Source organism: Caloenas nicobarica, chromosome 9 (genome assembly GCF_036013445.1).
Source record: "Caloenas nicobarica isolate bCalNic1 chromosome 9, bCalNic1.hap1, whole genome shotgun sequence".
NCBI classification, from domain to species: Eukaryota; Metazoa; Chordata; class Aves; order Columbiformes; family Columbidae; genus Caloenas; species Caloenas nicobarica.
Window position 1 is genome coordinate 10,518,580 of NC_088253.1, and position 26,851 is coordinate 10,545,430.

Below are 26,851 nucleotides of genomic sequence, written 5' to 3' on the forward strand. Positions count from 1 at the left end.
GTCCTTATTTTTAGAGCTCATCTTCCTTTCTGGGACGGATTTTTTTAACAGTGCATTTTAATTACTCTTATGTTTCCTCCACTGATAAAATACTGCTAGAAATGCTGGATTTGACTCAGGTTCTAGTAGTTTAGCAGAAACCGCTCTTACTTGCATACCTTCAGCAATAACCAAAAAGATCTCCCCAGCACATCAGCATGTACCTTTAAAAAATCCTCTCCTCTGTTTCTCAGCCAGAAAATACTGTCATTCCTTGCTATCCAGAAACTTTAGCAGAAGCTCAAAGCATGCTACTCTCAGTGGAGTCTTTATTCTAGAAAGAAATGTGTATAAAGATGATGATATTCAGTTACAAAACTGTAGAGCCTGACCTACTATCATGCTTCAGCCTTAGAGAAAAAACTGTGGAGATTTTAGATAGTCACATTCTGCTTAGAAGTAGATGAATTCAGCTCATCAAGCTAGATGAATACTACACACTATTTTTAAGATTAATCATAATTTCTTCAGAAATTCTAATTCAAATGTTCAAAGTGCAGATAGCCAATTGTTAGTTGTTCAGTTTAACAATGTACTGATTTTGCTAATATAATATGTATATTGTCAGTTTAACCGTGCCTCCAGTTTTCTCAAAGTAATTAATAAACATACTTCACATGAATTAGTCAAGTACGTTTTCACTAATGACTCCCGTATTCCTTACTTGAATCCTTATCTGTTTTGTGCCCCAGAAAGCCTTATTCCCTTCTAAAACACCACCTAGTATCCTAACCTTTTGTGTTTTAAGCTTTGAAGAGTGTTGTCAATTCCAGTATGTTTCTGAAATCAGCATTTGCAAATCTAGGTTTAAGATGTCTAGCCTGGCTTTATAATGCCCTGAAATGAGAAATTAAAAAAAACATTAAGACTGTTCATGCAACTCTCTCTCCTTTTCCTTGCCATAATTATGCTTATTACCTCCTCTGATTTTTTTTATTTTTTTTTGTACTGAATTACTCAGGTGCTTTCTTCACAGCTGCTTTACATGATTTCATCCAAAATCAAAGGTTGCTAACTTCTATTCAGCATCCCATACCTGAATTCTAGTGCTTGCTCCTGAACTGAGACTATCTTAGTTAGAGATGGTTTCATAAGTATACTCTATTCCCATTCATATTTTCTCATAATATGGCCACTCAAATGCTATTGTCCATGAGGATCACCTCTCCTGCTATTCTCGAGCTGTGAAAAACCCTAATGGGAAAGTTTGTGATATGTCTGAATGCACTTTTGTAGCTGAGAACTGCAAACCAGCTTTAGGTGACACACCAGCCCTCCACTGACCAATGGCAAATGTTCCACAACCCATTCGAATCTATGGAGTTCTGTGTAACCCTGTATTTATGTGCAAATGAATAAAAACTACCTTACTAAGTTCTGTCTTTCTGTGCAAAAATGATGGATTATCTAGTTTGAGTTCCACTAAGCCAGAGAAAAAAGGGTCAAGCGAAAAAGGTTAATATTCTTCAGCTTCTCGTGTTTAAACCTCCATAAAGCCTTATTTCCTTCTCTTTCTGAAATGTACTGAAATTTACTCAGCCCTAAATTAGAGGTAATTATATGATGCACCAAAGCAACTTCCTAAAGTGTTAGAATTATTGCTAATAATGCTTATAGTCATTTTTACAATAAAAGGCTAAATAAAATTAAATAAATGAAAGCATGAGGAAAGGTATTCATGGCATTAAAAAGCACATTGTAGCTGAAGGCTTATTCTGAGGAGTAATTATGTCTCTCTTCCTTTTTAATTAGTGTCCTTGTATTTTTTAAGGGAATATACAATATAGATAACTTTAGTAGAGCATGTGCCAGGTGATGATTCAATTATTGTATTTATGTTCTTGGTAAACCATAAAGAGTCTTTCTGGCTTTATGCCCTTTCCCATTAGGTGATAAAATTGCCTCATACTTCTTCATTTCTAAAGAACGCAGTTGGTATGGGTAATTACCTTTGTCAGATAGAGCCCACAGCTTTGTCCTTGAGATTCCTGTGCTCTATGCCTGGAAAATATATCTTGTGGTCAAATCACCATTTCCATTTCAAGTTCTTGTCTGTATTTTCATCTATTGCTTTGACTACCAATGCATGAGAATTTCTACTAGTTGTGGCAGTTCTGGTACTTTGCCAAGTACTTGGGCAGGGGGCTCAGCTAACCACTGGTATGCTTTTTGTTTGGCAAGTGAAGCTGAATACTAAGACTCATTTGATAAAGCAGTCAATTGAAATCAAAATAATAGCTCCATGACTGCAGTGCCTGGAGAATAAGGAAAACAGAAATTCCATTAAAACCCTTCATTCGGAGATTTATACCTTGGCTAAAAGCACTGCTGTAGGCTAAAAGAAATCTCCTCTCCCAGGCAGTTCTGCACTGGCATTGGAATTCCCCAGCGGACTGGGTTTTTTGCATGTCTGTGCATGTGATGCTGCACAGAATGTGAGAAGAGGGGGAGATTTTAGGGGAGACTTTTTGTAACCTAACTCAAGAGAGCAAACGGATGCGCACTTCATTGCTGTATTTCCAGTATGTCTGAAAATGCTTGAGTCTACAGTAATTATAAAAGAACCTATGTTTGAATGTGCTCAGGGTAATACCTCACAATGGGAACTGAGATTTAACCTGAACACAGTCGGAGGAATCCAGTGTCTGCACGTGGTCATGGGAAGGGTAGGAAGAAAATATAAACCTTGAGCAGCCACTTAGTGTTATGTCAGGTGAAAGAAAGCTTGGGACTTTTAAGAGATCATAATTTAGTTGAAAGCTTATGAGCCATGGTTTCTGTTACTTGTTGGTGTGTTTTTCACAAATCTCAGAGGCTGCCAATTGGAAGATGTTCAGAAGATTTTTCTTGTTGAAATCTATAGTATCATGCAATGAATTTCTGCTACGTAATACACGTTCTTGAGAAAAGGATTACCTCACTTTTAAAAATAAGATAATTCCAGATAAGCATTGCTAATAGTGAATGCATTATTGTATACTTTTTGTTTTCAAAGAATTTGCTAGAATCTTGTATCTCAAGCAGATCTCAGCTACAGTTTAGAAGGGATGAGTATGCAAGTATCAGGATATTCATATTTAAATTGGAGAAATATTGTACAGTTAAATTATGCTACTAATGCACTTCTTTCTTGCCTAAGTTAAAGCAGCTTCTCTGAGGTAATTCTTTGCTTTGGTTTCAAACTACGTTAGTTCTCCATTTATCACTGCTTTTGTTATATCGATCAATCAGCAATGACTGAAGTATATGGCATTTCCTTAGTATGTGTGGGACACACAGTGAGGATGCCAGGGAAAAATCTGCAACGTGGCTGTTCCAGCCATTAGAAGATAGAAACAGAAATCCATGGAGCTGGAGGCAGAAAGAAGACAGAGTTTAATTATTCTATGCCTTATACATGTACAATAATCTGATAGCTTGAATGACCAGTGATTCTGAACTCCATTCAGAATCTGTGCAAACTGTTGCAAAAATGTACTAATAAATAAATCACAGCTATTTGATTTTCTTTCAGTAGCTGAGTAGCACTGACAACGCATAACTCAGTACGCACTGCAAAACCTGTTCAAGAAACTGAGAGAATACTGAGGAGGTTAGCCCAGCCTGAACTCTGCTCTGCTTCACTGCCCAGCAAAATTACTAACCAGTTAACGCAAGCAACCCAAGCATTTCAATGTGAACAGTAGTTATAGCTGTAATTGCAACTTATACAAACTAAAAAATGTATTTCTGTGTTTAGATGAATGCCACCACGTATGACTATTAGGATCCTGACTTTGCTAGATTTTACTGAGTGACATAAAATTCCATTTCAAGGAAATACCAAAGAACCCAAGATGTGATGAGCCTTTGTACATACAAAAAAGATACAGCAGAAGAAATCTTAATAATTTGTTCTTACTGCACTGCAATTCAGGCTCTCAGAGAATATGTGCATAGGCCCCCAGATTCCTTTCCTATTCAGGGCATAGCTCCAGAGAGCCCAAACATACCAGCAGCACAATCAGCCTCAACTTACCAAGCAAGGCTATATCCATCCCTGTTCTCTCCAGCATCTAGCTAAACTAAACCTCCCAATCTCAGCATACAACTTTAAGCTCACATAACTCTCAACTGCACAACAAAACAGTGGGAAATCTCCTTAGTCCACTATTTGAGTCCAGAGTCAGTGACAGAAAACAAAGTTCACCTTTTATATCCACACACCAAAAGATACGTTCTCAGGGAAAGGTCATTTTGCTGCTGAGCCTGCGTGCTCTATCTTGTAATCACCTGCTCCTGACTCATTCAGCAGAGTAAACTTGGCAACGTATGGCAATGTAGAAAGAAAATTTAAGAATCAATTCACAGACACAATAACTTCCAGTATCTTTTTGCCATGAGTGTTAATACATATATTTCCTTTGTGAATCCCAAGCCTGTATTTCAGAATGATCTTTCGAAGAGGTCAAAGTTCTTTATAATATTATCTTCTCTTGAAATTCCACATGACAAATCATCAACACAGAGGAGCCACCACATGACCAGAGAGGAAAAGTTGAACAACAAAGAAGCAAAAATTAATTTGACAATACAAGAAAGTAGTATAAGAAATCGTACAATAGAAACAAACGTGCAAAAGGAATGGAACATACAAGAGCAGACAGATTTGAGCGTAGTAGGTGAGAGGATCAAAGTTGCAGAAGGAATTTATCTACCAGTTTTTCAGTAAATTAATAGAAATTGTATAAACAAATCTGAAATCCTGAAACTGTCACATAAATACCACCTGTACCACTCTTTTTCACTGATGAATCTTTGCCTTGTTTCATCTTAAGTAACCGAAAAAAGATTCAGATGGATGAGATATTTGAAGAATTATCTCTAGGAGCCATACAACCAGTACGCAGCATAGTTACAGTGGTTTAAACAGGAGGCATAAAACTATGAGTAACTTGTCTCCATATTTTGAGAACCAGATTGTAAAGGCAATACAAAAGCTTGGGCAGCTGTCTGAGGGAGAGCCACTCAAGGCTACTGTTCCTTAGTCTGTCTGGCTCGTTTAACCACCCAAAAAGAAGGGCTGCAGGCAGCTAGAAACCCTCACAGAGGCTGGAAGGAGTCTGCTAGCAATGGGCAAGAGAAAGGAGCGAAATATCACCCTCCAAAATGTCTCACTTTGCACAGGTCTCAGAATATGATAATACTGTTTGTCACCAATAGGATGAATTTGTTCTGAATTAGAACTAGCTAGACACTTGCCTATGAATAGGAACATAAAATGTTGTTCTAAACAAAACCAAACTGGTCTTTTGCCTGTTAAGGACTTACAGAAAAGTGTCACAGTCCCCACTGGCTCATGCTTTTGTGTTTCTACTCCTAGTTTTGCTACACATGAAAGGGTTAAGTTCACATTTTGAGGCACTCAGATTAAAAAGAAGTAGCATGCTTAAAATCGTCCACACACTTTCTAAATCTGATTGCTTTCAAAGAGACCAGCCGTTCTGAATCTAAAAATCTTCATCCTCAAGCCAGGTGAAAACACAGAGGTAGTTCTGCTCAATTCAGCCAGACCAGCCTTGTCTTGGGAGGTTCCTACCTGAGACACTGGCTGAGGGATGATACCAAAGAGTAAAAAAACTGCCAAAATTTACCTGTGCTTAAAGCACAAATTCAGCTGCAGGTAACTTAACATCACGGAGTTCTGAAATAGTGATTTATGTTCTGGCAAAACTTGGTGTTTAGCTATGAAAGTGTTGATAAATCAGGGTATATTTAGGATCTACCATGCTAAGAATCAAGAAGAGAAAACAATACCATGGCTTATGATTAGCAAGCAAGTGTAATGGCAATGAAATAGCCTGATGATCGCCCCACAGGGAGAGAGGTGAGCCCTGAACAACCTGGAAAGCAGCGAGCCTGGGAAGAGAAAATCCTCCTGTACAAATGATGCCAACGTATTTATTTTTATGGAAAAGATCAGCGGTCCATTAATATTACTGTCAGTGAAAGCATCAGAGTGACACACTTTGTATTTTTATTTGCTGCTTCTGTCTGCCTTCAACAGATTTCTGTTATTTTATAACACAGATTTTGCTCATTATTGTGTTGGAAAAAAAAAATCTTAAAATGCCCACTTTACCCTGCTTGACAGGTCTATGAACAATTTCATTTTCTGCATGAGTTTAAAAATAATTTCTCTTAAATAAGCAAAGATAGTAGTCTATGAAATTAAGCTCTTGTTTTATGTAGATGTCAAATAATTATATTAGAAATGCGAAAATAAGCCATCAGCAGGAACAAAAATGCTTAGAACAAGATTGGTATTATTATTTTCATAGCCAGTCTGATAACAGGCAATTTTACAACAGTGGTAGATGCTGATGCTCCCAGGAAGTCTAATGACAAGCCCGATTTCTTACAAAATTCTTGAATATAATTATGTTTTAAAAATCTGAAGATGCCGCAGGGAGACAAGATTCCGATGTGGCTTACTCAAGTACACTTCTGTTAGCTTTGCTCTGACACACATGTATAAGTGAGATCAAAAAATGAATTGGGGGAATTTGTTGATTTTTTTTGTTTATTTTGTTCTTTTTTGACTTTTTTGGAGGAAATAAAAGGTAAAACTACTTAACATCTTAGTCTTCCAATGTCTGAAAACTTTGGATCATAAACTAATAATTCACCTTTCCATGCCATTGGTAAATCTCAGGATCTGACATTCCTCATGTCTTGAGAAAATTGATACGGAAATTTTATCTTTCTCCTTTAAAAACATGACAATTATTAACTGGTTTGATATTAACCTGGGCAAAATATGCCCTATGAAACCACAGCTTGCTTGCTTTCATCATGTAGTTTGATTCCCTGTGTTGGCTTGGCTTTCTTGCAAGCAGAAAGTATTCTTGCTATAATAATTTATCAAAGTAGTGTTTGCCTGCAAGATTTAACAGTAATTAACAGGACACCATTGGCACTACTGGCAATGAAATACACAAATTATTATGGTAGGTTATAGGAATAAGGTTTACAGAGGTTGTAAGTTGGGAGCTTAGTTTATACTCAGACCTGTCTCTCATTTATGTATGCCATTTCAGCCACCTGTCACAGATTCCTAACATGCTTGTTTTTGAAACCAAGTACCACAGAAAAATATTAGATAACAAAAATGGGCCAAATAATTATATTTGATCCTCCCAGTCATTATGGTCATAGCTACAGTATCGTGAAACTGAGCATTAAAAGTTCTGTGTCATAATATTATACTCTTTAAAAAAGATACTCTGGGGAGAAAAGCAAGCACTAACATCACCCTATTTTCTACATGCAAGAATTAGCAGCACTGATCATCAGGCTCTGAAGACAAATATTCTTACAACATGTCAAGTGTGTCTGCACATATGGGAATTATGCATATATGTTGCAGAATAGATGCGTCAGCAGAAACATTTTCATAGTTTGTGTTTCAGTTAAGATGACATGGGATGACAAACCTACGTTCTGAATCACTTCTTTTGCTGCAGTATGTTTATTTCAAATGTATAGTGTAAAATACAGGGCTACTATGAATAATAAATTATAGTAATGCATGACCCTGTCAGCAGCGCTTACAATTCCAAATTAATCAAGAATTCTTCTTTATTAAAATCTAGAACCCACATTCTCAGGTACTCCTGGCACCCACTGACTTAAGTGTACAGATCAGTCACAATAGTTTTGCGGATCTGAACAATCCATGTTCTTGTCTATAGCTGTATATGAGCAAATTTATTCATATGGATCAAATAGGACTACTTTCACGCAACATTACCCATGTGCTTAATCATTTATAGTACTGAAACATAGTATCACTCAGCATTAAGAACTTCTGTGTTGAGTCTGCAATTGACTTCTACAATAGCAAAACTTTATTTTTTCTGTCTTAGTATAACTAAAATAAATGGAACTTCAGCAGAAATTAAGTTTTCTTTCAAAAATTCTGTAATTTAAAAATTCAATGTGCTTTACTTTTTACTTAATTATATCGTTTCCACTGTACACACTGTTAAAATTAGTTACGAAACCAACAGAACTAAAAGTTAGTATACACAAATACTTACTAGTTTCAGTAGCTACAATAGTTATGTTGTGCCACATATTTGTTTCTCTGTCCAGTGGTGTTGCCAAAGTTATTTTCCCATCTTCTGCGTTAATGTTGAACTGTCTCTCAAGGTCAGTATGCCGATCAATGGAAAACCTACAAAACAGACATCCCTGTAATCTACTTAATGAAGTTGGTGTAATCCATACAATCACGAGACAATTTAGGGAGCCCTCTGAGAGCTGCAGTTTTATAGCCAAATGGATTGAGACGCTCAATAGTATAATAATTTATCAGACAAAATGACAAACTGAGACTGAAAAAAACCTTAATAATTATTGCCCAAGGAGTAATTAGCTGTATACCCAGTGTGAAGGTTATAAAATGTCCTCAGGTTCACTGGGTAACATCCTTGAAAAACGGTGCTGATCAAGAGTTAATTACACAATTCATCACATTTATTAGACAGTTTCTATGGTATTTCACAGTAACTGATGATAATTTCCACAGTAATGTATTAAGCGCACAAAAATGGCGGGCTTCATGGTTATTTTAAAAAGGGTTGAATAACATTATTTTACCAATACATTTCAGTTTAATGAAGCATGAACTTTTCACCAAGCATATTATTTGGTTATGGTTCAAGCAGCTCCATGGGCGGAATGCAGTTAGTGAATCACCGTTTTCCTACAAAACACTTCAAACACTGAAGGACTCATTGGTTTATGGACTGACATCACTGATTTTTAACACAACAAGATTCATCTGACAGGTAGTCAGAGTTTGCAGCTGTGAATGTCCAGGTAAATGATGGGGCCTAACCAGAGCCAGCCCGACAGCAGAGAGAGCTGCAGCGGATCGCTCCAACGGTGCATTAAGCAGGATGATGTTCTAAAGCTCAGAACAGGATCGCAGGAAAGCTTTTATGTTTGTACATTTTCACAGAGTTATTTTATTAATGTATTATTCGCAAAAAGAAACTAAATCGCAAAATGAAGCCTTCCTGGTTTTTGACAGAAAAGGTATGAAATGACAGAGTTTAGTGATAAACTATTGATACAGTTCAACAAAAATTGCCTTCAAGGGGTTTTACTGATCCTAATTGTGGATTTATATAAAAGCCTTTTAAGCCTTTGTATCACAGAACCTAACAGCATGCACTGACAATTTTTACATCTGTTCTGCATTATATCTAGGCATAAAAGGGTGAGTTAGGATACAGTATCAGACTGGATTACATTACATAGTGGTCAGAAAAGTGACTCCGACCGTCAGTTTCTCATCACATTTCTACTTTTTGCCAATATCCTGTTAAACTCACTGATAAAAGAACAAGAGTATATTTCGCTACAGTGATAATGGCGCAGTTATCTGAAAATCAGTTATTCCATTCTGGTTTATGCTTTATCATAACCAATTTCAAAAAACATTCTGATTCGGAAGTTCCCTCGTATGCTACAATAAACATATTTAGATGAACTTAAATTCATTCCAGTGTAACACAATTGATATTGATGGACATAGTGTTAGGATCTGATTTCAAAGCTTAGGATTAATGCAACCATCTTTTTCAATTTCAGTGTCAGATATTGTCATATTTAGAATGAAAGATACATTGCAATTAGATTACATTCAGTAAGATAGAATTCGCTTTCAAAAAATTAGTTCTAAATTATGAAAACGTACCGAAATCTGGAAGTCTAGATATTTAAAGACTGTATTACTAAAAATCAAGCCTAGCCTGATCAGACCGGTAAGGTACTTAACAACTAATGGACCTAAGAATGAAAACCCCCATTTAACTAGGAAATGGCATTTTTTAGACAGTTAAGTTTTCTGTTCTTAAACACTGAGAAGAAATAGTTTTCTCATTTAAAAACTACTAGTTTGGCTAAGAAGAGTACCATAAAAAATATGAAGTAAAAGGCACATGCATCTATATTTGGACATTTAAGTAAACTGCTTTTCTAGTGAGCTCCATATACTCAGTTCTCAATGGTTTAATGGTAATTGTAGAATACCATCCTCAGCATTTCTGAAAATCAGGTCACTTGTGTGGAAGAATAAAGCTGTAGGTGCCTAACTTCAGGCAATCATTTTTGAAAATGTATCTTAACCTTATTTTGATGTCTCCGTAGTTCCAATTAAAGCGTTAGAAGTAAAATTCTAGCACTAGTGAAGGTAGTAAAAAGTACTTTACAGGTTTTCACAGGTTCAAGATTTCACTCAAGAAAATATAAGAAGGACAGCCACAAGGATAACTTTTTAAAGATGTCATCACTTAAAGCTATCTTTCAATTCTTGATGTTCCTGTGATGATGCAGAAAGAACTCTTCTGATAGTAAACATTTACAAAATTTTTACAGGCCACAAATGAAATAAAATACGAAATGTTTATATGCTATTTTATGTTCAGTTGACCTGGGCTTGACATTAATTCCATGGAGATAAGACACATTTTTTTTCTAAGGATCAATCCTTTTCTAAACTTCCATTCACAGTCTTCCTGCAGTACATTTTTTGAAGTTATAAAACTGGGAGCATAACATCTGTGAGTTTATTATATTGCATTTCATCTCATCCCAACAGTATTTATTCACAATGCAAAACCAGCAATCAAAATGAAACATTTTTAACATAAGTTACATGTCTTTGCCAGACTACAAAGAAGTAATACCTTCTCCTGATTTTAATTCAACAAATATTTGGTACAAAAGAAAAAATAAAATCTGCAGTGTCATAAACCTGAGAAAACTAATAGTACATTTGCAGTTTTGTTTTCATGATAATGATATTGTAACTCTTTTTAATGGGAATGCATTGTCAGATCCATAAGCTATACATAAAACATACATTTCTCTAAAAATGAGAAATTAATATATTGGGAAAAAACACCTTTTGAAATTGCCATAAAGCCAGCCCAGGTTATTGGGAAGTTTTGGTTAGTTTATGGGTCTGCTATGGCAATTATAAGAACAACCCCATAGTGGTTTAAGAGAAGACTTGAAATGATTCGCAGTCCTGCTCCTGCACTATCGATATTGCTGTTATGACTTAGTTTGATCTATTCTTTATTTGCACCAATGTAAACAAGAGCAGAAATCCTTTTTTTGCTGCACCTGCTGAGATTTGAATCATAGTACTGATACCTCATCAGTGGTAAATCACCATTGTTTATTAATGCCAGGCGGATTGGACATGCTACTTAGGGACAGATAAACAGCTGTACCATTAGGGAGGCAGAAATATATTGTATCTAGGTTTTTAAGGCCTGCTGTGAATTAAGAACATGATCCACTGCTGCCAAAGATGAAATCTCTGTTGATATGAACAGGGAAAACCTGCCATAGTGAAGCTTATCTCTCCACAGAGAAAGACACTGAAGGGCACTGATTTATGGGAGGGCAGTATAGGAAGAAAGATTGTTACTCATGCTTTTTTCTGCGCACCTGGATCATGTTTTTTGCAAGATAATTTTCTGCAGATAAATAGACCATAGTTGTAAAATAACAACAGAAACATGAAATAAGTACCACTGGAACCAATAGATCTATGTGCTAACAGATAATGATCTTTCAAGCCTAATTATACTATAAGACAGAATGTACCACCCTTACGAAAGAAACTGCGGTAAAGCTTTACAAGTAGCTCAGCTGAACTCACTGGGCCCCTTTCCCAAGAGAGATGCAGACGGTCTGTGTGTGGCGAGCCGTGAACTCCCGCTGCATGCTTCCCAAATGACTAGGCTACAGTCAGGCAGACTTCCGACCGTGCTTGCAATTATAAACCAAATTTGTAAATCCTTTTCACCATCAGGCTTAGAAGTGAACCAAGCACTTAAGCAACATGCACAGCAGAATAGCAAAGAGAAGAGAAATTTTGCTGTTTATTTTAACAATATTTGGTTATGAAAGATACACTATAGTCAGACTAACCTAACAACCAGTATGAAGAGAGAGTTCATATTCATTGGTGAAACAGATAATGAAAGCATAATTCAGCTGAATATCGCATCATCACTTAGCTGTTCAAAGATGCATTTGCTGATCCACAATTAGCGCTCAACATCAACAATAAGAAAAGGCCCATAGAACATATGCATCCTTTAGTCCCATCTATCTAAAGGTGTCTAAATTTTCTTGGCTGGTACAGAGATGTCAGACTAATAACCACTGCCGAAACTCTGCATTTGCCACGAGACATTGCTAAATAACCCTCCTCAGGTGTTTCCATAAGGTGAGCACATCATTCAGAACCAGACTGACAACCCGTTTATGCACCTGGTTGTAAATCCGTGATAGGCTTCATGCCTTTTAGATCAAGTGATGGAAAGCTCAGAGAATATATTTCATCTCTTCTAAGCAAGCATAAAAACAAAGTACTCTTGTATTGGGTAGAAACGAGGATGAACTTTTTTTAAAACAAACAACCAAACAAAACACCCCCAAAGACACAAACAAAACACCATAGGAGAAGCTTCTTTCCAGGCTGTTTTCTATAATAATTTTTCTAAATTCTTTAATGTTTTGTCTCGTGATTCAATTATCAGACTATTTCCATGTTCAGAGATATCTATGTTATGCAATACTCTAAGTATGCAGCAGATGTGATAATGTTAGGACAGAAGGTGATTCATATTTCTATTCGTGTTGCTAGGGTTTTTATAACAAATGTACACAAAAAGCTCTGTCTAACCAAAATATTGGTAGAACAGTTATCTATTGAAAAAAAAGCATTTCTGCTCCCTTCTTTTCTCTGATGAATATTTTTGCTCCAATAGGAGAACTGCTAACTTGAAATCTCTTTTTCTTCTGCCTTAAAATATTTTTTCATGGAAGAAAAAAAAAAAGCAAATAAAAAAGGAATTTGGACTTTCCAGAGCTCTCCAAAATAAAGTTAAATTAATCAGGTGAGGAAACAAATAAAAAACCCAACCAAACAAAAAAACCCACACACCACAAAAAAGAACAAAAAAACCCCAACAACCCCCCAAAAAACAAAGAAAAACCAACCAAAAAAGCAAAAAAATCATTGCATAGAAAACTGAGTTTTGTATATTCCTTTATTAACTATCAAGCTAGTACCATAGATAAATTAAGTCTTATAAAGTAGTACATATAATATTTTTAAAGAAGATAGAAGTCACACAAATTAATTACCTTTTAGTTCAAATGTAATGAATTTTGGCCAACTCTATTTCATGTATACCAATTATTTCCATATGATTTGATAATAACTTTCTAATTCAGTTTGCACATGTAAAATATTTTTGCTTTTAAAAAAGTTTGAAAATATCTCGATCTATAAAATGAAGAAAAAATGGAAATGAAGCAAATGTTTTACTCAGTTCATTTTTTCAGGCTTGGACAGAGCAGAAGCTCAATTTTAGGACAGAAGTAGGCTTGTAGCTGCTCTTACTTATTAGGAGTTTGAGGCAAGACTAGAAAAGAATTCCAGGAAACAGAGCAAGACTGGAAAAAAAAGCCAAGGTTAAACTGGAGGAGAGTTGAAGCCAGGCTGAGATGAGTAACAAAGGAGAATAAACTAAGAGCTGGAATACACGAAAGAAAACCATGGCTGGTTTCACACGCCTTTCAGAAGACCCTGTCCTTGTAGCAGCAGTGCAAGCCCTTTTTTTACAGATGCCAGTAGACGACAATAATAAAATTATGGGGGGAGCCACTGCTTAAATTGTGCTAGGTCAAACTCTGTGAATTCTATATTACTGTTTTTTCTTTTACATAACTTTTTCCTAACCTGGCTAACTATTTCCTATTTCTATGATCAGATTACCACCTTTGATCATCCCAAGAGCTTCTCTGGTAAGAAAATAAATTTGTTGCCTACTAATGCTGTCTAGATTGTGTGCTGTAGTAGAAAACATGTTAATTAATTAGTACAGAAATTGGTGGTAGTTGATGCTATGTTTAGCTAGTTTTGAAAGGATTATTTAGAAATGAGAGATTGCAACGTACTCTTCAACATCTTCATATGCAAGTTCTAATACATCTCAACATGTGGGAAACACTGCATTCCTAATTCTGAAAATACAAAAATATGATATGCATCATGTAGGCCCCCTAAATAAAGGTTTAAAGTTTGGCTCTGCAAGAAACCTGATGTAAATGATGATGATTAGAAAATGGTCTTAAGTGATAGATTATGACAATTAGCATCATCCTCAGAATGCTGAAGACTGCTTATGTAGCAGCAGTCCCTAAGACAGTAATGTACAGTGATTTTTATTATGAAATAGACTCTCTCCAAATATACCTTTACTATGAATTTGAGATTTTGGTGTTTATTTTCATAACGCTTTTAGCATGCAGTACTACACATAGGAAATGTGCTTTGGGAACACTTGCATCATACCATACTAACCCTTACAATGTGGGGAGAGGTGATGTGTGCTCAACAAAACGAGACAGAAAACACTGATATGATGAAACCGGAATAACAGTTTTTGTTCAAGTTAGATCAAAAAGGGAAAATATTATAAATTGAAGATGCAAAAGTCATATGGGCATAATAATCTCTGACTATCTTTAAACCAGGAATGGGTTTAACCAAAGGAATACAAAATATTTTTTTACTACCTTACAACTACATGGAAGAAACCCAGTATTTAGCGCAGATGCTAATGGATTATTTTAAAAAACTGCAGAGGTACACACGGATGATTCAACCCCATCTGATCTCATACATCCCATTTCTTATTTTCCTTGTATTCTTACTGCTTCGTAAGACTACTCATGTGGCAAGGAACAATTTTGTGATTTTGAAAATGATCTGCAGTGATAAATCTAATATCATTAAACAGATCCTATAGAAGTATTTTCATAGAAATAAAGCAGAATGAGAACAGTGTCATACAATGTATGGGAAATTAGTATTCTGCCAGCAGTTTTTTCAAAGAGAACTTGAGAGCAGCACTACCTGATAGGGCTGGAAGACACATCGGGGTCATGGGCAGTCACCTGGCCAATCACAGAGTTAATAGCAGCATTTTCATGCACTTCTAGTAGGTAAGTAGGTGATGAAAAGACTGGTGGCTCATCAGCATCCTCTACTACAATTTTTACTGTTGCTGTATCCTTGAATGGTCCTCCACTGATGAAGCGAGGATCAATATGGACATTGGCTGCTTCTACCTTCAGAGTATAGGATTTTTTGGTCTCAAAGTCCAGTGGCTGTAAGAATGACAAAGATAAATGTTTTTTACTAATGGCCACAGAGAAAGAACAAGTGAATACAATCCTGATGGAAGAAAATTATGTGCATTTAAGCACATTCAGTGACTTTTAATGCAATCACTTACCACTCCCAGAAATCCAACCTGCAAGTTTTCTAGCCATACATTGATATCTGTTTATTAACCAGCCTCAGAAAAATCACGACTCTCTCGTTTTCTTGCTTTTCACAAGAAATTTGTGAAAATATTCTTGGTCATGTATTATACCATTACAATTACATATCAGATAAACACTACAAATTTGTTGGTGCTGACATGACTTGCATTCTAATCCCACATTTAATCAGTGGTTTGTTAGTTGCAGATAAGAAAAAAATTACACTAGTTCCACAAAGAATAAATATTTTATTACTTCCAGAACAATGTGAAAAGTGCAAAGAACTAGCAAATATTATTTGCTGGACAGGAGAGGCATTATCTGGAAAAACATAGAGCTAATCATATAAGAAAGTGTTTCAATATTATTGCGCTTCAGCTAACTCTGCATTTCTCTTTACAGGAGTAAATGAGGTAGACATCTCTCAGGAATTTCTTAAAACTGTAGCAATTCCTCTTTCTGTATCTTTTATTTTTTCAGAGAGAGAAACACGAAACCGATTACTTTATTCTATCAATATCCCTGCCATGTTACCATTGTTCCTACTATTTTAGAGTTCCATATTAAAACATAAAAGATGAAAACACAGTGGATTGAAAGGAATGAAATAACAAATAAAACCCAAATCTGTGACACTTTCGAATATTAGAATTTTTCATTATAGGAGATTCAAGTTTGCGTCTTGAAGCACATCAGTATATTCACTATATAATTCTCTTGTGTCTCACCATGATTCAAATTTCAAAGATGCAAATTGCAAAGCACTGGAAAGATATTAAGATTTGCATTAAAATGTCCCAGAGATAAAAAGAAAAGGACATAGAAACTCTGAATCTGCAATGCAAATACCAGCAAGAGCACAAATAGGAACCTTCAAGAAGCATGTCAAAGCCTTCAATACGGATACTTTCAAATTTTGTTGATTTTTTTTCAGGTGTGAATCAAGCTCTAGTGGGATTTGCTTTTTCTCACAAATTCTAGTAAACATGAGAAAACCTTGCTTCTTTAACAACTCTTAAATTAGTAAGCTTTTGTAATTATGAATGGTGGTTTATAAATCAGCATATTCACAATTTGCCAATCATAGCTCCTGTATAATTTTTTTCAATTGCTTTTCATATGCTTTACAGAAATGACAGCACCCCAATACATCTAGTCGTGCTTAACCAGAATATTATATTGAAAATTTACTCTGCATTGTCTAACACCCATGAACTCATGCTGGAGAAAATCTATTGGCAAAGAGTACCTACCCTCCATACATCATCTAGTGTAGTAGAACGAAAATGATTATTGCTGTCAAAATGAATATATGAAACTACATTATGTTAAAGACTCAGTTATGAAATAAAGCCAAGGGAACTGGGGCAAAAGGCTAATTGCCTTAGTTTACAAAAGAGGCCATAGCATACAATAAATAACAGTAAGGAAGATCAGGCATGTATATCATAATTTTCTCTTTAGGAAAACAGTTCTAAATTTAGATAAATATACATCGTTTTGTTATACGTCTACAGTGCTGACCTACTCACTGAGAAACAGAAAACATAAACTTTCAACAGCTACTCTGCCTGACCTCTTTAATTACAGGTACAAGTTGAATATTAATTACCTATACTCATTGGATTATTTTTCACAATATCATAGGTGTGTGATTTTGGTGTGGTTTTTTTCTTTTTTTTTAAGCCCAAAGATTCATTTAGAGTGCTCTGTGCTACATATTTAAAGCCCTCTAAGGCAGCGTCATAACTTATATTCATATCCCTTTTCAGAACACAGCATGAGAATCAGCTCTCCTCTCCTTCCCCAGAAAATAATGAAAATCAAATCTGCAATTAACGTTTCATTGACTTTACTAGCCAAGTTTTGTTCTAGACATGCTGTTTCTCCCCATATTTCTGTATATAATTAGGTGGTCTTTCTGTTGTGTACATGCAAATACCTCATCTTGCATACATCAAGACTGTAAAAGCACAGAAAAGGTGACAGAATTGTAGCCTTCTTTAGGGCCCACAACTTGGCATTTCTCATGTGAAACAGGACAGATCTCCTTGATAAGGTTCACTGAAATCACTATTCATTAAGCAAAGAGAGTTAAACATGAGGAAAGGTAGAAGATTAAGCCTCTCTTACATCATGTAATTTAAATAATATGCTTTTTTTTTTTTCTTTTTACTTGGAACAGTATTTGACCAGCTTTATAGCAAATCAAATAATGGAGAAAAGGTATTTGATGAATACTCAGCCAAGATTTTATGGAAGTTTATACCACCACCAAAGCAAATTCTAATCTATTCTTCTCCTTTGGAACCAAGGAAGTAAAACTTGTATGATTTAGAATCATAGAATAGTTTGGGTTGGAAGGGACCTTCGAAGGTCATCTAGTCCAACCCCCCTGCAATGAGTAATTTGACCACATGGAAGCCAAGATAAGATTAACACATGCCCAACACGGAAAATAGTCCTATGGATGCCTCCCCAGTTGTCACTTAAATGGCAATTTTGGGGGACATGGCTAATACATCTCTTTTTTATCACTTCACTGGCTTGACACTGCATACATAGATAAAAGAATGCTTGGACATCCAGCGTCTTCTCACAGAGTACAGCCTAGCTGGGTAGTTGTAAGTACAATAAACATTTTTTTTTTTTTAACAGAGATATCATTTACCTTTCTCACTCTAATAATGCCGTCCTGAGTTTGGGCATCTGTAGTAATTTCGAATATATCCATTCCATCTCCTTCAATAATATCATAGGATGATTTAGCATTTTCTCCAATATCCAGGTCATTTGCTTTCACCCTTCCTATTGGTTCACCAAGAGCAACATCCTCCATTACTGAGAAGTGATACAGACCTTACAAATAAAAGGAAAAGACTAAACATTACACCTGATTCCAGTATGCCGTGTGCTCATTTGTTTCTACTTCCCCAGTGCAAACTCTTGAGATGTACAACTGATACAAACTACATTTACACAAGTTATTTACTGAAAGCAGCAAAACATGTTCCTTATATAGGAATATTCAGTTTACTGTATGTGAATGTTCTGTTTATTATAGTAGTTTCCTATTTCTTCTTTACAGGAATGCTTGGTGTTGGCAAACATAAGTATTAAGCTACTTTAAACATTGTAAGTATGCAACATTCTCTATTGCAGACACTGTTGAACTTACCATGTTATTTACAGACATGTAGTTATATTTTTTATAGAATTCAACTATGAAACTTTGACTTTTACTCTGTAGAAAACTAGTCTAATATTTTAAAGATACCTTACACAAGTTCAGATCTTTACTACTTTGATACTTTTAAGTTGATTTGTTCATATTTTTTTAGCCACCTCCATCTCCCTTTTCTGTTAAGAAGTGAATTAAGAAACATTCAAGGAACCTCCCAAAATTTACGTTTTAAAGGAAACAATAACTTTTCATAGTGATCATTAATTTATTTACTGTTTCCTTGTAGGGTTAGACTAAAATCCACTAGAAAGTGCTATTCAAATTGTCAGCATTTTTATTTTTTGTAATACTTGCATCGAACCTTCTGACCCAAGTGTCAAAAATCTATTTAGATCTTGTAACATTTTTTTTACGTAAGCATTTATTAAAAGAAAAATCAAAATAACCATTTTACTATTATATCTCCCTGTTCTTAACAATTCTCTGAAAAAATCAGAAGAAACATGCATCCTTTAGATCAAAAATTCTTTATGGAGTTACTGTTTTTTTACCTTTTGGTAATTTTTACTTATCAAAGGTATGGTTAATACATAATGTAAACAACTGCAGTGCTACTTGGTAATCAAAACAGTCAAAAAGGAATTCAAGGTTAGCAGATGAGATCATTAAAATTGTTTTTAACAAAAGGTTCTGGACTTGTTCTTTTCTGTCCTCACAGTTGTCCTAAGATGTGCAATTTTTACTGTTATGTTCAGATAGTAGTTTTCTAAAAACAAAATGTTCTGGAGTTCTTGCTATACTTGCAGGCTAATTGCAGCAGCAACAGTTGAAAGCAGGAAGGAAACTGTTAGGAATTCACAAATACGTATATTAGCTATACAAATAGTCTGTCTCAAAGTTCTTTAATGCTTCTAGGCTAAATTATTAGAGATAATTTGGAGGTCATCAAGATTCCTCAAGAATATTCAGAATGGCTCACAAACAATGAGCAGCCAAAGCAATCAAGTGCCTCAGGAGACTGAGTTATGTGTTCATAATTCATACTGCTGTCCACACTTTGTGGTTTGAATCTCCAGACACAGTTGATTGCATTTTTAAGTTGGCATTTTTCTCTCAGATTTATTAAGATAGTTTACACAATATTGTAAAAGAATAATTATTATGATGCAGCTGACTCTTTTACACAAATTGCTCTCGAGAATTACGAATTGTCCTGTCAATATGTGATAGGGCAGAGCTGACCAAAAATCCACATTCTGCATCTTTGGAAACGGTTGGTTTTCACAGCAGCACACAGTTCTCAGTACAATCCTATGGTAAATTGCCAGGTTAAAAGCTTCTGTGACTTATAAAATGCCTCTAAAATTATTTCGAAGAGATCATAAAAGTAGTGAAAGTTCATCTTTTTCATTTCTAAAACCCAGGAGGCTAACACTCTTTGAAATCAAACCATAAATATACATTTCTGTCCTGCCTGGAAACAATAAAGTGATAAAACACACTGCTTTCTGAGTTCATTACAATTTATTGTGAAAGCAGCATGTATTACAACTTAGGGATTTCTATTTCATTCTGGTTAGGTTCTATTATAAGTTTGATCCTTTCTTATTTTCCTTTCCAGCCAGATATGAATTGTGCTTCAATGGTGTAAAAAAACGTTGAAGACTTGATCAGCTCTTGTATAAGGCCAGAGCCATGACTAACCTGTAATGCTAGGCAGCATGCTGTGAATACTTAGTTTTAAAAGGCAGAATTTGTAATAGCATCCAGGGACAAAAATTGCTATTGCTCATCGTCATTAAATGTAATAGATACAGAATACAAAGTACATGCAGGTTTTTTTGTAATGAAGTTGCGTAATGATCAGTGTTATAACAGGGGGTTTATTCCCAGACAGTCGCTTGAATTCCGCACTGGAATGCACTAGCTGCAACTCACTCTTTGTTAAAGGAAAACTCATCTACGTTTCCCACATAGAAACTCCATTTCAGAGATGTGTGCTGCAGTGTTCCTGGTGCTGCCCCACCAGTGTGTCACAGTGCGCCAAACAGGAGCACAGACGGGAGGGAACTGCATGGGGCAGGGACAGGTTCATCTCCGCAGGCGTTCACTCCTGTGCTTCCTGCCGAGACCTCCAGCAAATGCACCACTTAAGTAGCAGTTGTGTTGCTGATTTTCTGATCAGCTTTTTTTCACACTGGCAGGCAAAGGCATTTTGAGACAGAAAGTGCTGATACAAACGTAAAAGCCAGGTAAGCTGGCAAAAGCAGGTCTGTGATCACAGAGTTAGCTGTAGGTATAAAAGAAACGTCCCTCTGCATTCTGGTGATACAGTTCAGCCAGAAGTCTCATCTATAGGTGTTTACATTATTAAGGCAATTTTCATCACGTTGGAAACCGCTACTATACGAGTGCAAGAAATGCAATGTGATGCGATGTAAAAATCATTGCATTTCTTATTTTATAATGACAGAAAACCTTTTATTGTGCACAGAGTGCTTATCTGTTAAAAACCACTAAGATGAGGTAATAAAATATGTATTTTGCAAATAAGTTATTATCTCTGCTTTTTTATTTTATACTGTTCGCTCTATCTGTACGTGCATTTTCTACATTATAGGAGTTTGTTGATCACATGCTGAGTACTAGGACAAACCCATTTCATTCTTTGTGTCTTCGGAATAGGGCAGAAGTGGACTTCGAGTCATATGTATTTGGAAAAGAATTAATTTTACAGTGGGTACATAAGTACCTTATTAGAAACACATGCTTCTAATAGAGTAAAAATGACGCAAAGTCTAGATCTGAACCTTCCCTAGGCTTTTAATACCACACAACTTTAGTTTTTCAGAACAAGCTCGATAAAAAGGTAAGTTTATAGCAGTGCATTAGATTGTACCTGTTCCAAATAAAATTGATCCAGTCATTATGCTCTTCCCTCTTCTTTTTTTCTTTTTGTCTTCATCTTTGAAATAGACTACAAAGCTTGTAGAGAATCTCAGCAGGATGCCAAATCATTTTAACCTAGCCCAGCAAGATATCCATTGGAACCACAGTAGTAAATATAGATTTTGATTTAAAGATCAGCAATTATCTAGACTTAGACTCATTTTCTTTGTTTTCTTCACTATTACCTAATTAGTCAAAGCTTTATTTCTTTTATCAGTTATATATGTCTTTTACTGGTGGTGTCTGCATGAGACAGAAGCACATCTAACAGCAACTAAAACTAGCACTTAGAAACAACTGCGCTGAAAGCAAATAAATATATGAAAAAAAAAGCTCCCAAGCCCTTATGTGTGGATGTAAGAGGGGTAACAAGTGGACAGAGAGCCGTGTACACTGTTGTGGACATGATTCCCTCTTTCCTAAGCTCTTAATCAGCCAGAGGACTATTAATCTTTTTCTAGTAGTGTCTAAAAATTTTTAAATTACACTACAAACCCAGGCAATACTATGATAAAAATAAGAGCTTGATATTAAAAAAGAAAAAGCCCTATATTACTTTCTTATATAGGAGAACACATACACATAATGGCACTTACTCTGTGCAAACTTAGGAGGATTGTCATTAACATCAGTGAGAGTAATTGTCACTGTTGTAGTTCCAGAGAGTCCACCCATATGTCCTCCCATGTCCTTTGCTTGGATGACCACGAAGTATTCTTCTTTGGCTTCTCTGTCCATGTTGGGAAGAGCTGTTTTAATTATAGCTACAATAATAGGAGGGGGAAAAAGTCAGGTACAGACCCAAATTCAGTTTTGCAGATATTTTTATGGATATGTGTAGATATTGGTATAAAAATTGAACTGCTAAAGGTCCAGTTAAGTTGCCTGTGGGTACCAAAGATAAAGAAGAACTTGAGATTTTTTAAAAAGTATATTAGAGTTCACCTACCTTGATTTAATTAAAAGTGTGATGAAATTGTGGTCCAAAACCCAAGAATGAATCATACCTGTGGACCATACTAATTTTTACAGTTTCTTCCTTATAAACTTTTTGGTTTCTGTCCTATATCCCACAGAAATCCATCGTTTCCCCGGAGAATTCACAAACAGAAGACAACCACACAGCAAACTCCATGCGTAAACACTGTCAGATTAATTATTTCAAATATTTAAAACAAAAAACATTATTTAATCTGCTCCTGTATATAAGGTGGGCTACAGCTGTTCCCTTAAATCTTAAATCAAATGCCTAAACTTCCACTGTGCAATGGTGGAATGTCTTCTGGTATGTTTTTCAGCATGATCACCGGTACTGCAAATCCCCAAAGCCACTCCACTGTCCCTACTCCAGGAGAGCCACTTGTTGGACAAGTAAGCTGCTATCACCTATTTCATTAGAAGTTTTTAAAGACAAGTAAAATGATCCATAGTATATAAAAAGCACTGTGGCTCGTATATGCCTGTTACTGGGTCTGATCATACATTTCATTAGCTCTCAGACTATTTTTTTTACTTGTTTTTTGTTAAGTATTGTCAGGAGTTTTTAGCTGTCAATCAATACTTATTGCAAATCTGCTAGTTTTGTTTTCTCTGTTGGGACCTAGCATAGCTGTGGAGACTTCAAGCAGCTCTTTTTCTTTCACATGGGATAGTTTCTATTAAACAAGGTTCTCAGAAATGACACTCTGGCTGGAAGGCCAACATTATCTATTCATGTATTTATGGTGAATAAAGAAATGTTCCTGGTCTTCATCATTAATAGAGATGCATTCCCATAAATTCTAGAATCTATTTATCTTTAATATTGTAATACTCAGAATCTGATTGGACTTTCTTTTCTCGGCCGAGTACAGGACCAAGCTAAGAGCATGGGAGTGTAAGGCACGTGGAATAAAACAAATAGGCTTGCTACATAAATCACCAAGGATAACATAATAGCAGTCTGGTAACCTACACTTCTGTAATGATTTCCATAAACTATTTTGGGTTGTTGTCTTACATATTTTATAATATAATTCTGGATGAAAATGAAACCTCTATATTATGTCTGTAACTGCCAAGCCTGAGTAATCTCTTGTTCCCAAGGACCTCGGTATGTGATCAGTGATTTTTCATTCCAACAAGTGGTAAGAGGGGTTCAAAGCAGCACGGCCAACTGTAGTGCAGTTAAGGGTGAGCTGGGAGCAGAGTGTGGGAACAAGGCAGGCAGGAGCCAGGACACCCCCGACAAGGAGCTGGGAATGAAGGGTGGCAAGTCAGGGTCCCCCTGGGATCCAGAGGCAGTGGCCAGGCTGAGCCCCAGCAACAAGGCAGGTCTGAGGCCAGGCCAGGAAACCCAGCTGGAGGGTCTGAGTCAGAACCCAGAAAACATGAGACCGGGCGGAGATGTAGCACAGCTGGGGCCAGCAGCAGAGCCTCAGCCTGGAAGCAGCTCCCACAGAGAAGGAGGGGCAGCCCCTGCACGAAGCTTTCTTCAGCACAGCTCCTGCCTGCAAAGGAGCTGACCTTGCACGCAGCCAGCTACGCCTCTCAACATCACCAACGCAGCTCCTGGCAGCAGGTTGTGCTCAGGACCCTGACAAATGCAGTGTCATCCAGTGCTTGTAAAACCAATTAAGTGGTCTTAAAGTACACCATTCATGTAATTTAACTATTCTACACAATCTATAGGAGGAGACATAAGTTATTCTGCAAAACATTGAAGAATATGCTCCTACTAATTTTTTTGAATGAAAACCAGGGAACAGTAAAACCCATTTATCAGATATGAAAGGTGCAAAATGCATTCAGTAAAAGAGTAGGGCCATTTCCTTGATAGCAGCTTGGGTAAGGAGAATAAACTATTTATTTCTAAAAGCACTTGACAGTTGTGACTGGTTTGGACGGATTGGTTTACTATTTAGCAATAAGAATGCTGCATTCAGCAAATAATTCTATTGTGAAAAATGAGATGATTCATTAAAAGGATGCTAATGCAAACTTAAGGGTATCAGAATTTGTTCCATATTGATTTTTTTCACTAATAGAGCTGATCCAAAGTTCAGTGAAAACTTTTTTCAACGCCTTTGTATTAAGCCTACTACAATTTCTTCTCCACTATTATTTTTTTGGCAGAGTTTCCTTTTTTTTAAAAAAAAAAAAAATCCAACAAACAAAACCAAAACCTAATTTACATAGTTAAATCTAGCCTACAGATGACTTGTATAAGATGCCACGTTTTGTATTCTGCAGTTTCCTCTAAGACAAGTTAATTATTTCAATAAAGTGATGATTTTTCCTAGACATGTATTTTAATTTGTCTCTTAATGTACGGAAGAGTCTAGCCCTTGTCTATGGTTTGAAAGATATCAAGAAGATTAAATACCTTAAAAAGAGCCTAAACCGGAGTTACAGTTTTTGACTTGTAAGATATAAAAATTGGGTTTTTTTCTGTATAAAGCTACTAACACAACCTGTTATTTCCATAGTTTTATACATATTTCTATCTCCTGCTTCAGACCGTTAACCATTTGCCAGAAGCTAAGAGTCAAAGTCAAGTTTCAATTTCAAACACAATAAAAAGCCAAAAAGTTTACTGTTTGAATTAAGTAATGTGATAAAGACAAAGAGAGTTATGCTTAGAGAATTTCAAGGATATTTATTTGTTCTTTTGCTTTATTCACAGTTCTCAGGCTGGGCTGACAGGAAGTACCGAAACTCTCTATTTTCAGAGAACAATTCAGGCTTACCAAATACCAATATGCATACAGCACACAGAACATTAACTCATTGGGCATTCAACCAGCTCTACTTCAATTCAACCCAGAAACAAATCACGAATAAAAACGTAATCACTTTCAGCATGCTGTGATGGATGAAAATGATATGTGCCAAACGGGAGTGTAGTTTAAAAGCAAGGGCTGAGAATTACCGCAAACTAATGTAAGGCAGGTAGACGTCTGTTGGAAGATTGCATTCAGAACAGTTATCGATGGCTTACTGTCACAGTGGAGAGATGGATGAAGTGGTTCATAGGGTTTGTTCTGTTCTAGCATCATTCCATATTTCCTGAATGATGGAAGACAGGAAGAACTTATCAAGTTCACACAAAGCTGGGAGCCATTGCAAGTACTGGAAGAACAGGATTAGAGGTCAAAACAATTTTGACAAATTGGATAGTCTAAAACAGCAGGGTGCAACTCAATTTGGCAAGTAAAAAGTATTTTGTGTGGGTAAAACAATTAACTTCACAATTACAATAGAGCAGATGACTCGCAAGACAGAAAAGAATGTGGAGTCAAACTGAGCTGAATATGAGTCAACAGCACTTTGCTGATAAAAGTGCTCAAACATTTCCTGGTATATTAGCTGGTTATGGTATATGGAAGAGCTGTGGAATAAGCCTTCCACGTCACTCAGACTGGCAAGGCTGCAGCTGGAATGATGTGTCCAGTTTTGGAAAAAAAATGGTTCCTATAGTTAGGGAAGTACAAGGAAAGACTTTACAGCCAAATATGTAAAAACTACTGGGAGCTACTGTCCTATTCGGCTGGGTATAAGAGAAGAAATTACGGGCCTAAAATATAAACCACAAAAGGAGTTTTAATTGCAGCAAGAGAGGCTTCAGTTAAACATTAGGGGAACACTTTCTAAAAGAGAAGATAAGTACAGACAGAAGGCTGCCTGTAAAATTCGTAGTATTTCCATAACTGAAAGATGTTAAGAACCTATCAGACAAACATCTGTTGAGAGTGGATAAACCTGACCTTTTTGGGGGGCCAAAGGCACTCCCTGCATTCTCACTTGAGGTCCCTTCCTTCCCTACTGTCTAAGATAAGGCTTTGTCTCTATGTACTCTAAAATATTTTACAAATCTTCATCCTCTGAAAACACTGGATGGATTTGTGGTACAACCACTGAATACACACTTGCATCATAATTCGGCTATGGATCCTCTGACGAGAGCTGGAAACACCAGGAAGCCGGTTGGAAGGTAAAGAAATCAAGAAGTAATCTGTTTATTCAAACAATGAAAAAACACTTTCAATATTGGAAGTACTTTTTTTTGGCTGAGTTGCTTTTCCTAAACAGCTATCGGTGTCACACTGCTCAATAGCAAATAAAACAGCTGCAGAATGGGATTTACTTTTACAGTGGTCCTAAGTGCACACACTGAGCAATTTGCACAATCTGCCTCACAACTCGAATCGGTTAAAAAGCACCCCTGTGGACTACTTTCGAAAACCTATTTGGAAGAATATATACTGTCTCACACTGAAAAAGATCAGG

At 36.2% G+C, this 26,851-nt stretch overlaps 1 protein-coding gene across 4 annotated transcripts in view; it reads right to left on the reverse strand.

Annotated features, from left to right (window-relative positions):
- The window catches only part of CDH8 (cadherin 8), a 130,890-nt gene that overhangs the window by 39,754 nt on the left and 64,285 nt on the right, over positions 1-26,851 (reverse strand). For all 4 annotated transcript variants that reach the window (XM_065641273.1, XM_065641275.1, XM_065641274.1 and 1 more), the window contains 4 exons: positions 22,180-22,347; positions 18,122-18,309; positions 15,038-15,291; positions 8,121-8,257 (listed from right to left, as the gene is read on the reverse strand). In XM_065641273.1, the coding sequence (XP_065497345.1) occupies positions 8,121-8,257; positions 15,038-15,291; positions 18,122-18,309; positions 22,180-22,347 (747 nt within the window). The remainder of the gene's footprint in view (positions 1-8,120; positions 8,258-15,037; positions 15,292-18,121; positions 18,310-22,179; positions 22,348-26,851) is intronic.